Here is a 12,962-nt window from a genome sequence, read left to right as displayed (position 1 = left end):
AAATTATTTGATTTTATTTAAGGTTGTTTGAATATGTAGAATTACATGTTCGTCGATAAGCTTAGCTATTAATATTGAAAATCTCGATTTTGCTTTGTGGGTATGTGGAATATGTTTTTTTTTTTCCGTCGACCTTAAAGGATTAGGAATTACATGTACAGGGACCTTTTTTGGTTGATGATTGAGAATTCTTATGAGAATTAATTTTATGAGTACGTGATGGTAAATTATATTCATGTTTTGGCGTGTTTGGTGCTTTGGTTTGACTGCTGATGCAAAATTGTATCTGATTTGGGATTTTCGAATTTAATTTAGTTGTTTTGATGTTGCTTGTGATTATCTGTGTTTGCTAATTTTGATCTTGGGAGCATCAAAATCTGGATTTTGTTGATTTTAGTGAAAATCGGATTTGGTAAAATTATATGGAATTCCGTTAGGAGTCAGCAATTTGCAATTTGCTGGGGAGCTATTGGACTGGCCGTCAGGATTTAGCGACTTGCTGAGTTCGCAAGGTACGCGAACCCAGTGACTCGTTGGCTAGCCACTATATTCCGGAAAATTATCAACGACTTGCTTGCAAGCGTTTATATTCAGTTTTAAAATTTTAAATTCAAATTTTTGGGCACATCTCATGTTCCTTATTTTCTACTAATGAATGTGTATTTTAATGTGGATATTAGTCGGCCAAAAGGAAGACTAATATTTGGCACAAAATACACATATACTTGTGGTAATAAATACGTGACAATTATTCAGTTTTCTTGTGAGGAGTGTGATGCCAAAAGGTGGACGCTACTTAACAGGATCTTATTGTTAGTATTTAACCACTGTAAGGAGGTTGCCATTTACAAGTTCATATTACTGTCAAAAGACTTTATGTGGATGTTGTGCTCGGTACCTCGTAATGTTTTACTAATGTTCAAAGTAGATTAGTCGAAGCAAGACGTTGCAAAAGTAACCTCTCTTGTCTAGACTTCTTTATTGCGAATGTTAGGACGGTATGTGTGTGTGTATTTTAATGCGGATATTAGTCGGCCAAAAGGAAGATTAATGTTTGGCACGAAATACATATATACCTGTGGTGATAAATACGTGATAATTATTCAGTGATCATGTGAGTAGTGTGATGCCAAAAGGTGGACACTACTTGACCAGATCTTATTGTCAGTGTTTGATCACTACGATGAGGTTACCAATTACAAGTTCATATTACTGTCAAAAGACTTGATATGAATGTTGTGCCGGTACCTCGAGATGTTACCTTCTTATTTGAATTTTATTATGTGAGCATGACAATTATTTTGGTTTTGTTCTCTGTTCAATTATGATGTCTGCTTCTGCAGTTTCTTCCAACATGAACAATATGTCAGTGTTGAATGGGTCAAATTTTAAGGATTGTAAAGATTATATTTTGATTGCTCTGGGTTGCATGGATCTGGATTACGCGCTAAGGATTGAGCAACCTACTTCTCCTACGGACGGTAGTACTTCTTATCAAAGGAGAAACTACGAGAAGTAGGAATACTCGAATCGTGTAAGTCTACTGATCATTGGGTTTAGCATCCCAGAAGCCTTTCGAGGCACTGCATCTAAGTATATCACTAAGGCCAGTGAATACCTTGCCAAAATTAAGGAACGTTTTGCGAAAAACGATAAGGTTGAGACAAGTGTGCTTGATCTCAATAAAGTATAAGGGCAAGGGCAACATAAGGGAGCACATTATGAAAATGTCTCACGTTGCTTCACTTAAGCTTGAATTCTAAAGACTTGTTTGTGCATTTGGTGTTGCACATCTGGTCAGTATCTCAAGAAATAAAGTAAAGGGCATTAAGAGAAAGTGTATTGAGAATGCTGCTATGGATAAGGGTTCATCACAAAAGAAACAACATAAGGATAATGATAGTTGTTTCTTTTGTGGTAAACATGGATATAAAAAGAAGAATTGTAAATATCACGCATGGCGTGCAAAGGAAGTTACAATTCTTGTTTTGGTCTGTTCTAAAGTTAATTTGGATTTAGTCCCTAATGATATTTAGTGGGTAGATTCTGGTGCTACTACTCACATAAGGTTATCAGTGCAAGGCTGTCTGAGCTACCGAAAGTCAATTGATGGTGAAAGATACATCTATGTGGGACATGACAAATCGGTGGAAGTAGAGACTATTGGGCATTGTAGATTGTTATTAAAGACTGGAATTATTCTGTCTTTGAAGGATACTTTATTGTACTGTCTTTTAGACAAAATTTGGTTTCTATTTCTGCTTTGGACAAATTTGGTTTCTCTTGTTCATTCAGAAATAGTAAAGTTCTTCCTTCAAATAATTCTAGTATTGTGGGCACTGTTTCCTTAAGTGCATATAACAATCTTTGTATGCTCAATTATGTTACTTCATATTCAGAAGCTTTACATGTTGAATCAAAGGGACTAAGCAAATTAAATAATTAGAATTTGGTTAATTTATGACACAAGTGTTTTGGTCATATCTCAAAATAAAGGATTGTGAGACTTGTGTCATATGTTGTATTGAATACACTTATCTTTTCAGAACTTGATTTGTGTGTTTAATGTATCGAAGGAAAGCAGACCAAACTTAAGAAATTAGGTGCCAATAGAGCTATACATTTTAGAATTGATATATACGGACATTTGTAGTTCATTCACTTCGGTTTCTTGGAATGATCAACAATATTTTATATCATTCATAAACGAATATTCTTGTTTTGGGCACCTACATTTAATCTATTAAAAGTCTGAGGCTTTAGACAAGTTCAAAATATTCAGGGCTGATGTTGAGCTCCAACTCAACAAAGGCATTAAGAAAGTCAAATCTGACCGTGGTGGCGAATACTACGACAGAAATGACTGCTCAGGTGAACAATGTCAAAGACCTTTTGTCTTCTATTTGGAAGAGTGTGGGATCGTCCTTTTGTACACCATGTCGGGATCGCCTAGCATGAGTGGTGTAGCTAAAAGACGAAATAAAACTCTTAAAGATATGTGAAGGAGTATGATTTATCATTCTTCCTTGTCGCATTCGCTTTAGGGAGAGGCATTAAAGACTGTAGCATATATTCTCACTTTGGTCTTCCAGAAAAATTTAGGGGTTTTTAAATTTTATGATCCCACAAAAGGAACTAATTTTTGGGACGAGAAATATAGTATTCCTTGAGGATGTTGAGTTTGGGGGGAAGAATGTGTTAAGGAACATTACTTTTGAGGAGGAGTCTGTATAGACACCTACTACTGCTTCTGACAATGATCAGGTATCAATTACTATCATTGAAGAAGAAGCATATTAAGAACCTCAAGATGATATTGTTGTAAACATTCAATCTCATGCGGATGATATCATTTAAAGTCAATCTCAACAACCTCAATTAAGACTCTCGTCAATGGTACCACAAATTTTATGAAGTAGTTCTTTCATTTGGATTCAGAAAGAATGCTATTGATGGTTGTGTGTATCACAAGTTCAGTGGGAGCAAATGCATCTTCTTTTGTATTTGGAATCGAAAGAAATAATTTTCGATTGTCACAGAAGGGATATAGTGAAAAGGTGCCTAAAGTATTTGAGATGCATAATTGCAAGTAAAGAAATACCCCTATGACTAAAGGAGACAAACCTAGTCTCATTCAGTGCCCTAAGATAAATCTTGAGATTTAGAAAATGCAGAAGGTTCCATATGCTTCGGTGATTGGGAGCCTAATGTGTGCTCAAGTGTGTATTAGACCCAATTTGGTTTTAATTGTTTATATGTTGGGCAGATATTTCAATAACCCGATATGGATCATTAAGAAGCAGCAAAACGGGTTATGAGATATTTATAGAGAACTAAGCATTACATGCTCGCATACAGAAAATCAGATCATTTGGAGAGATCTTTAGGCATTTTGATTCTGATTTTGTTAGATGCCAATACAGTAAAGGATCCATTTTAGGTTACGTGTGTCTGTTGGCTGTAGAGCCATTTCGTGGAGAAGTGCTGAGCAAACACTTGTAGCTACTTCTGCCATGACAACAGAATTCGTAACTTGTTTTGGGGCATCTAGTTAATGAATATGACTGTGAAATTTTGTCACTAGGCTGCATATTGTAAGGTATTGAAAGACCACTTAAGTTATGTTGTGACAATAACTCTGCAGTATTATATTCTAAAACAACAGGAGCTTCCTGGTTGTTAAATAAAGAGTTCGGAATGGACAAATACATATAGAGCATAAGGGAATGGATTTGATGATTACAAATCCAATCATTAAGGGACTATCACCCAAGGTCTTTCATGGGCATGTAGCCCAAATGGGTGTTATGTTGTTTAAGGATACTTCCGTTCAGTGGGAGTAGTTTTGGTTATTGCTCTATATTGTGTTTTGAACATGTAGTTATAAAACTCATGTTATTCTCTGCAGAAATAAAGTATTATGTTTTGTCCATTATTTTTGGTTTGATCTCACTTTGGGAGGACCAGTTGGAAATAGGCATGTATGATCACCTTGCATGAAATTTTCATGCTACACTCCATAATTGATCTGTTGTTGATTATATTTGCATATGTGATTACTGATGGGTTTAATCATGAAAAAATATGGTGACTGCCCCTTTAGTCCTATGTCGATATGGTTGATAATAAGATTGTTCGGAAATACACTATGTGATAGCACTTTTGAGCGCTCATTCGGTTTGTACACATTTATTTGGTGTCATGTGTTGCCCAAGTGGGAGATTGTTAGAAATTTGGGCTTCCACATGACTAATTTAATGTGTATGGCTATCTTTCAGTTGCCCAATTAAAGTGATCCAATAAAGATTAAAGTTTGGGCTAAAGTGTATTTAATTGTTATGGAAATAAGTGTAGATACCATAAAGTGATTTTCTATTTGATGAGGGACCGAATAGAAAATAAAGGGGTTTATATTTAATATAAATATAAGCTAGGGTTATGGTCCCCAGACGTCAGAAGAACATTCGATATCTCTGTATTCTCTCGGCAGACTATTGCAAAGAATGTCTCTGATCGTTTGGAAGATCCATTTCTCGGTTAATCATCATAGATATTCAATTCTTCACAACTCGTCCCTCTTCAACAGAACTCGTAAATAAAGCCGTCTGTCTCACCTAAAACTACAATAAACTAAAGAACAAAATCAATTTGCAATGCACAAAATCAATAATCAATATGTATTAAAACGATCATTTGTAGAGCAAAGCATAATATAATTCTTAGTGTAAATAACCTCCCACTCACTCACGTATGAAACATGGGAAACTAACCAACTAAGTGGATTATATATTTATTAGGATTAATTTCTGAATTTTATATTAATTACATCTACATCCCTCAACATAAAATGATTATTCAAAACCTCCCAAAACTCCCCTTTTATATATAGTATAGATATAGATTTGCTTGGGTTTAAATTCCAATAAAAAATTTCAAGTTTCATAGTAAGTGATTCCTATGACTTTATGTTCAATTAACTTAATGAATACATTCATACACATACGTATATGAGAGTGTATAACTTGTGACAATTTATCAAACTCAATGTCACCAAAGATTCCTAGGAAACCTATTAATTGGAGAAAATCGTTTTCAAGAATGCCAAAAGAGTGAACAAGTGGACCAATTTATTTAGTAAATTAAACTAAGACTTAAAGCGTCTCCGGTGGTGCTCCTCCTACTAGGACTTCCCACAAAACTGTCTGCCACGTCATCACTAGCCCTTCTCATTCCACTGCCACATCACTAGGACTTCCCACAATTATTCAATTTACGAACTTAAAATTTACGGAATTAAAATGTCGACACGGAATACGGAAAAATTCGAAAACTTCATTAAAATACATAATTAAAAAAAATTACATAATTTAAAGAAAATTACATAATTTAAAAAAAAATTACATTATTTAAAAATAAAATTACATAATACCCTCGGCTCTCACTCCTCCTCGTCCTCGTCCCCGTCGCCCGTGCCGCTGCCGCCTCTGACGTGCCCGCCCCCAATCTCGACGCCATAATCTTCAATGGGTGGCATTCATAAATCGCGCCGACATTGATCGACCACATCCTTGCACAGCCTTTTGAACACAGGATCGTGAGTGTTAAACCACTTACTCGTGCTCTGCATCGGGGTCTTCGTTAGCTGCGCGCGGGCGAGACGGTCGTTCCCTGGGTCTTCTAGGGCCTCCGATTCGACCTCGTAGGACCCGTTGCCGCTGCCGCTTCCCCTTACCATCCGTTGCGCAGCCTTTTGCCCCATCGGGCGACGGCGACGGCGAGAGACTGTTCGTGGTAGCGGGGCCACTTCCTCGGCTCCGGGGAGCTAGTGCGAACCAGCACTGCTGCTGTACTCACCGGAAGAGTTGATCTTCGTCCGCTTCCAGCCCGGATCGACACCCACAACAAACTTTTGCGATTCCTTGACCACGAGAAAGGCCTCCCACTGGTCAAACTCTTTGAACTTAAATTCTTTGTCGGGGTATTGGGCCAATGCTCGTCTCTTCACATCATCCTCAGACATGCCGTTGGTTGTCATGCGCATGTTGTTTTGGTAGAGGGCGGCAAAACGACTGAGCTTAGGCCTCAACCGAAGCCACTGTTTCCGGCATTGCTCGGAAGTGCGAGGCTTCGCTCCGCACGGTTTGCATATGCGGCAGGCCTCACTAATGCGAAGCCACAATCGGTCAACATACTGGTTCGGCCCGACATAGGGATCCTCTACTACACCGACCCAGGCCTTCGCAAGCGCGAAATTTTCCCACACGATCCAGATCGGGACTTTGCCCTTGCCCCTACCTCCGCCCCTAGTCTTGCCCTTGCCTTTGCTCCTGCTCCTTGCAGTAAGCTCCGCCTCATCGGGAGCCTCACGGATCGGCGATAGCCTCAACTCCGCTCCCAAACTCCTCAAAAAAGTCTCGATGCCGGCGTACTGAGTCTCCGGAACAGTACTAGGGGAATCGTCGGCCAACAAATCTATATATGAACGATAGACAGATTCCCTATGCGTCCTCGGGCTCCTGTGCTGCATCGACCCACCCACCGCCATATTTGGCGGCGTACCGCCCATCCCCACTGCCCCGGGCATCATCCCACCCACCCCCGCCATATTTGACGGCATACCGCCAAACCCCGCTGCCCCTGGCATCATCCCACCCCACCCCCCACCCTCGCCATATTTGACGGCGTACCGCCCATCCCCGCTACCCGGTCATCATACCACCCATCTGACTCATCAACTGGAACATATTGTAGAACATTTGGGGAGTCATCCCTGCCATCCTCACCATTTGGGGATTCATCCCCGCAAATTGGGGTTTCATCCCCACAAAGTTTCCCTCTGTTCCGGTGGGAATCGGGGGTGTGTTTCCGCCGCTCGTGGTGGGGGAATTCATATTGTACTCCATTATTGTAGAAATGAAATTTGTAGATTTAGAGAGAGAAACTTGTCAACACAAATGGTGTGAATGAAATATATAAAAGTCGGACGTCCGAACGGGGCGTCCGAGTGTCGCCACAATGGCGGACGTGTGCCCGCCCGTGGGGAGGACGGGCGAGCCCATGCGACAGGCAAATGGGACGGGCGCGGGCGCCCTTCGGAGCTACTACGGCGGACGTCCTACCGGGTAGGACGTCATTGGAGAGACTCTTAACTTACTATAGCCTATAAACAAATAGTATGACACAAAAATTCATTCAAAATTTATGTGCTATGCTTCAACATAATGGCACCAATAAAATAAGATTGGTAAAAGTGGGTTTCAAAATCTTTAGATATTTAGGAAGAAATTGAAACTAAGACTGAGCTACATTGCTACTTATCTCGAGTAAAAAACTAAGAGTAGAAGTTACATAGGAGTACTGACAAAGAGAGTGGTGCAAGCCCATCAAAAGCCACCATATGTTACTGCGATAACATTGATATGATGTGGTCAAGGGAAACGAAGAAAAAGTAGGGGCAGAAGCAAAGTACAGAAGAGTGAAGATGCTCCTCGGAAATTAATTAAATCTTTTCATGTTCTGGGTAGTGCTAGAGTCATTTCAAGTAAAACAGCGAGCTTGATGCTTCCCAGTTTGCGCTTTGTTGCATGATACTATCAAAACTCAGCCACAACTAAGTAGACTAATGCAATGTAATATGCAGCATAAAGATTATCAAGAGTAGTATTCAATTGCTTTTACTGGTTTGACAGTTATTTTTTTTCAAAACAAACTTGAGGAAAAATATTATTTACTCATTCACTCTTTGTTTGGTTTTGGGCTTGAGAGAAGAAACTCTTTGCATTGCGGGCCACCTCTTCCTCAAGTACTGCCTCTAACAATAAGTCGGATCCACTCAAATCACCTGACCCCAAATTTACTAGTGAGTTTCTTAGTCAATGAAATACGTGACACAATTTGTGCAGAAAAATAGGAAAAGAGCTTTCTGCTGATAACGTAAATTGGTAGGTAGAAGCATGGTGATGAAAGAGCCCCAAACAGAAATTTAGATATGGTCACCTTTTTGACAGGGCAACAGTTTAGCAGTTTCAGCTGATATAGGTAGAACAACGAACTGACCAGAATCATCCTTTAACTCATTAAGAACATCGTCCAAGGAATTTGCAGTCAAGGGTGCAGATTCAGCCAATCTTGCATATGCGCTTGCTTGACTATGTATATCAGACAGAGAAAAGGTCGTCGGACTGTGATCCTTAAGAAAGTTGAAAGTTCAATAAGGACTTGAATTTAGACTACTAGTATCATAGTTCCGAAGTCACCTTGGTCGTGCTACTGGAAGACATTGTTCTCCTGAGGAGGTTTTGAAGATTCCTTTTCCACTTAATCAAGTAACAAAACAAAATGAGAATGACAAGAAAAAGCTACTTGCATACGACAACAAAAAGTTGTAACCAAATGGGTACCATTTGTAACAGGTGGTTGACTAGCAAGATTATCAACAAGTCTTGTTGTCAAGGGACCAGGGTTCATGAAAGAAATGGACCGAACTTCATGGCGTATTGCTTCTAGTTGTGACATTGTATCTTGCAGTTCTTTATGCACCTGACAGAAATTAACAGATTTTCCCATGCTAAAACAATCAAATTGTAGAACGAGAACATAAATTACTTTCAGACAATAAGGGTAATCTTGCAGACATATATGACCATCGAAATGGAAATGAAGACTATCATACTATTCCCACTGAGAAGGTCATCACATACATATAATCTGCAGGTAAAATTCAGAAACGGAATATAACCATCACCTATTCACCTTAATATATAAATTAAAGAGATGGCACTGGTGCAATAGCACTAAATGGCATAGTATACAACTAACAAACAAAGAATGGCTTTTGCATTTTAAAGTATATGTGGTTAAGCTATAATTCTACAACTTAAACAAACAGAAGACAACATTAAAAACACTACTGCTAAGCAGAGCAATCTTCTAATAAGTTGCAAAATATAAACACCAGTTACATCAGAAGACATTAAAGCCCCATGCAAGAACCACTACCTGACGAGCTTGAGATTGATGCATAACACTTTCAAATTGTCCACGTGCCACTTGAACATATCCGATAGCGCGCCCAGCTAACCTCCCAGCCGTTCTAGCTATCACTGGAAGATCCTTGGACCTAATTCAATCGCAAACTCGACCAATTTTATTTATTTTTCCCTATATTTAAACAACCCCAAAGTTTACATGGTTTCTAAAATGCAGGAAACTGAGCCTAAAAGTAAAATCGCGCTAGAAAATCCGGCCTTAAAATGAAATCATGGAACGATTCAGGGAATGACATGTGATGTGACGCTGATTGGGCATATTCATACCGAATTACGTATGTGCAGAGAGATAACAAGAGAGTACCAATAAGGGTGGCTGCAGCCCCAACAATGATGAACAGCTCCCCGTAAGAAATGCCGAGCATCTTTATCCTGTGAGTAATTCTCCAGGGGGATGAACTCGGTTACTGTCTCGAAACACAGTTATGAGCAGTTCCTTAGCAACATTTTCAACAATCTGTTTCTAAAATATTACATGAGCAGCAAATGTTTACCAGCTTCCACAAAATATCAGTTAAAATGTAATGCTAGTAGCCTATATTTTGAACTCAATAATGTAGACGAAAAGATATTTTGTACATGATCAGTTGATTATATTCAACAGTTCCTCAACACTAACCCTAACAGCTCATTGCATTCTCAATTGCAAAAAACAATAACCAGTTAGTAATGATTCAAAATTAAAAAATAAACTGAATTGATACATAAAATCAAGGATGTTCATTTTTCCATCAGCTGTGTGTTTAGAGTATGAACTTTTTCAGTTTCCAAATCTGCTGTAGAATAATTTTTCATCGTATTTCCATTTCTTAAAATTAATCAATACACGAAATTATTCTTCACCAGAAATCAAAAAGCGCGAAGCTAGAAAAGAACATGAATCCACAAAATCGAATGCAAGTGAATTTTCCTATACATAAAAACCATAAAAATTACCTGTTCAAAATCTTCGAAGATGCTCCGATTGATTTGAGAAGAAAAGATGGAGAATCAAAACTCTAGAAATCGACATTCATTTCTGAGTTGGAGAAGCTCGAGAATATCGATTGATTTTCCATAACCAAAAATAACTGGAAAACGGGAAAGAATTTTTTAAGAAAAAAGTATTCTTCACATAAACGCGAATTGCTGCTGATTTTTCTGGGCTTTTTCTCAATTTTGAAATATTGGACTGTTTGGGCTTTCACCTAAAATTTTAAAAAGTTGAATTTTCCCACTAACTTTTAAAATTATCAAATAATATACTTTATTTAAGGTAGTTATTTTTTACGGGCAAAAAAATTATGACAAATAATATCATGATACATATTCCTTTTTCTAATTTCTCGACAACAACTTCGAGAGCTTCTAGTTCTTCAATCTTTGAGGATAGTTTTTCTCAAAGTACACCCTCCAAAATTGCTCTTCAATCCGTTAGTATGGCTGTAATTTTTTCGTTAGTGGAAAATAACAAACTCTGATAAAATTCGTGATATTATTTGTCAATTTTAAAACTCGTGGGAAAAACTGGACATTTTGAAAGTTTCTTGATATTAGGACGAATATACCTTAATAATTTTGTCTCTTTCTTTAGAGATATTAATAGTACTACTATTTTCTATATTACCAGAATATATATCCCGAAATAACACAATAAAAACTTGGTTAATAATTTATGAAAAGCACACTGTAGTATAAAAACCTATCATTCTTTTATCAAAATTATGTTTTTCATTTTTTATCGTTCATAATATTAATTCATGCCATAAACTTCATTTTTCGATACAAAATATTTGACTGATTTTGCATCATATGAATAAAATATGTGTGAATATTTTTTTTGAGTTCATAGATGCTTGGATTAATTTAAATGGTTGTTAAGATTTTTGTACGAAGAAATCTCAACTATACGTATATCCAAAAAAAATTTGAGGAATGGCATAATAAATGTTCTTTCCCACAATCCCAATCCAAAATAAAATTTTGTAAACCTTTTCTATTCTATCCCCAAATTTTAAGATAACTTTCATTGTCACACATATTGAATTTGTTTATAGCCATATTGCATTACTTTTTTCACTTTTCAATAAAGGCACACCTAATTGGTGTTGTTTTTCAATATAAACACACCTAAATTGTGTTGTTTCGAACAAAATGAAAAAAATTACTCCCTTAATTTCATTTAAGATGTTCACTCTTTTTTTTTTGTCCTAATTAAAATAACCACTTTCCAATTTTGGAAATATCCTCCTCTCTCATCTCTCCTTATTAAAATATTTAACTACCTTTTTTTCTATCTACTTTATTCCACCTAATAACTCCTCCTAAAATCTGTGCCACTCAAGAATGTGGCCATCTCGAGTGGGACTGGAGGAGTAATTGATTTTATCAATTTTTTGTTTCTGCAAAATTCAGATTTTTTGGCTCGGCACCATTTGATTTTTAGAAAACAAAATCGAAAATTCTAATTCTATGCTTTTTAACCATTTTTAATATAAGTATGTATATGTATAACATTAGAGCATGCCAAGGGGTGGTTGGAGGTGTGCGACGATCCACCGGTTGCGAACAACCGGGTCGTCAACATGTGGGCGAAGATCAGGGCTGCCTATAAGAACCACTGCCCGCACGGGAAGGACTTCAGTTAACGAGGAGGTCCGGAAGGGGTGGGAGCGCATCGGGGCCGCGGTCGGCCGTTTTGCGAATTTGTACGCTAACGCCCTCCGTCAGCTCAAAAGTGGGCAGACCGAGGACGACGCCCGGAGGATAGCCGCGAGTCCGGCTTCCCCTTGGAGGGGAAGTATAAGGAGTTCACCTTCTGGGGAGTGCTTCTTGTTGCCGAAGGGCTCGGAGAAGTTCCGGGCGGGGGTGCGACGCGGGGTGGCCGAAGAAGCAGCCGACTTAACTATAGCGGCGACTACGGCGGCAGCAGCGGGCGGATCCCACGACCTCCCCCCCCGGATGCTGAGGAGTTTCCATCCCTCCTTCATTTACCGGTCGCCCCGCCCGGTTGGATAGAAGCGGGCGCAGCGGGCTGCGAGGGGCGGATCCCCCCTATCGCCCCGCGAGGTCCAGCTCCTCCGCCCTCCCAGCCGCCCCACTCGAGTACACTCTCCATTCGCGTAACCAAACACGGGCTCAGATGTTACAGGTCTTCCGAGAGTGGAAGAACGCCACCGACCCCACGGAGAAGAGGATTCTTTCGAGATGCTCGAGAGCATGCGTGCTGATTTAGAGATCGCGAGGTCACGGCTGGGGGGTTCCGACGTGGGCTCAGATACCACGGGTGGCGGCGACGGCGGCGGCGACGAGGAGGGCGACGGCGACGGCGATGAGGAGTAGAGAGTGGCGGGGCTCGGGTGTTGAAGCCCTTTTTTTAAAAAAAAAAATCATGTACTTTTTTTTTAAATCTTTGTACTTTTTTTTTTAATGGAA

At 39.0% G+C, this 12,962-nt stretch overlaps 1 protein-coding gene and 1 pseudogene across 1 annotated transcript; both read right to left on the bottom strand.

Annotated features, from left to right (window-relative positions):
* Positions 1–6,322: 6,322 nt before the first annotated feature.
* Positions 6,323–7,045, bottom strand: LOC125220793 (glutathione S-transferase T3-like). Its single transcript, XM_048122931.1, has one exon. The coding sequence runs from the start codon at positions 7,043–7,045 to the stop codon at positions 6,323–6,325; it is 723 nt and encodes a 240-aa protein (XP_047978888.1).
* Positions 7,046–8,035: 990 nt separating this feature from the next.
* On the bottom strand, positions 8,036–10,678 carry LOC125219466 (annotated as a pseudogene).
* Between the last annotated feature and the right edge of the window lie 2,284 nt (positions 10,679–12,962).

Source organism: Salvia hispanica, chromosome 4 (assembly GCF_023119035.1).
Source record: "Salvia hispanica cultivar TCC Black 2014 chromosome 4, UniMelb_Shisp_WGS_1.0, whole genome shotgun sequence".
Classification (NCBI taxonomy): domain Eukaryota; kingdom Viridiplantae; phylum Streptophyta; class Magnoliopsida; order Lamiales; family Lamiaceae; genus Salvia; species Salvia hispanica.
This window is presented reverse-complemented; position numbering and strand designations above follow the sequence as displayed.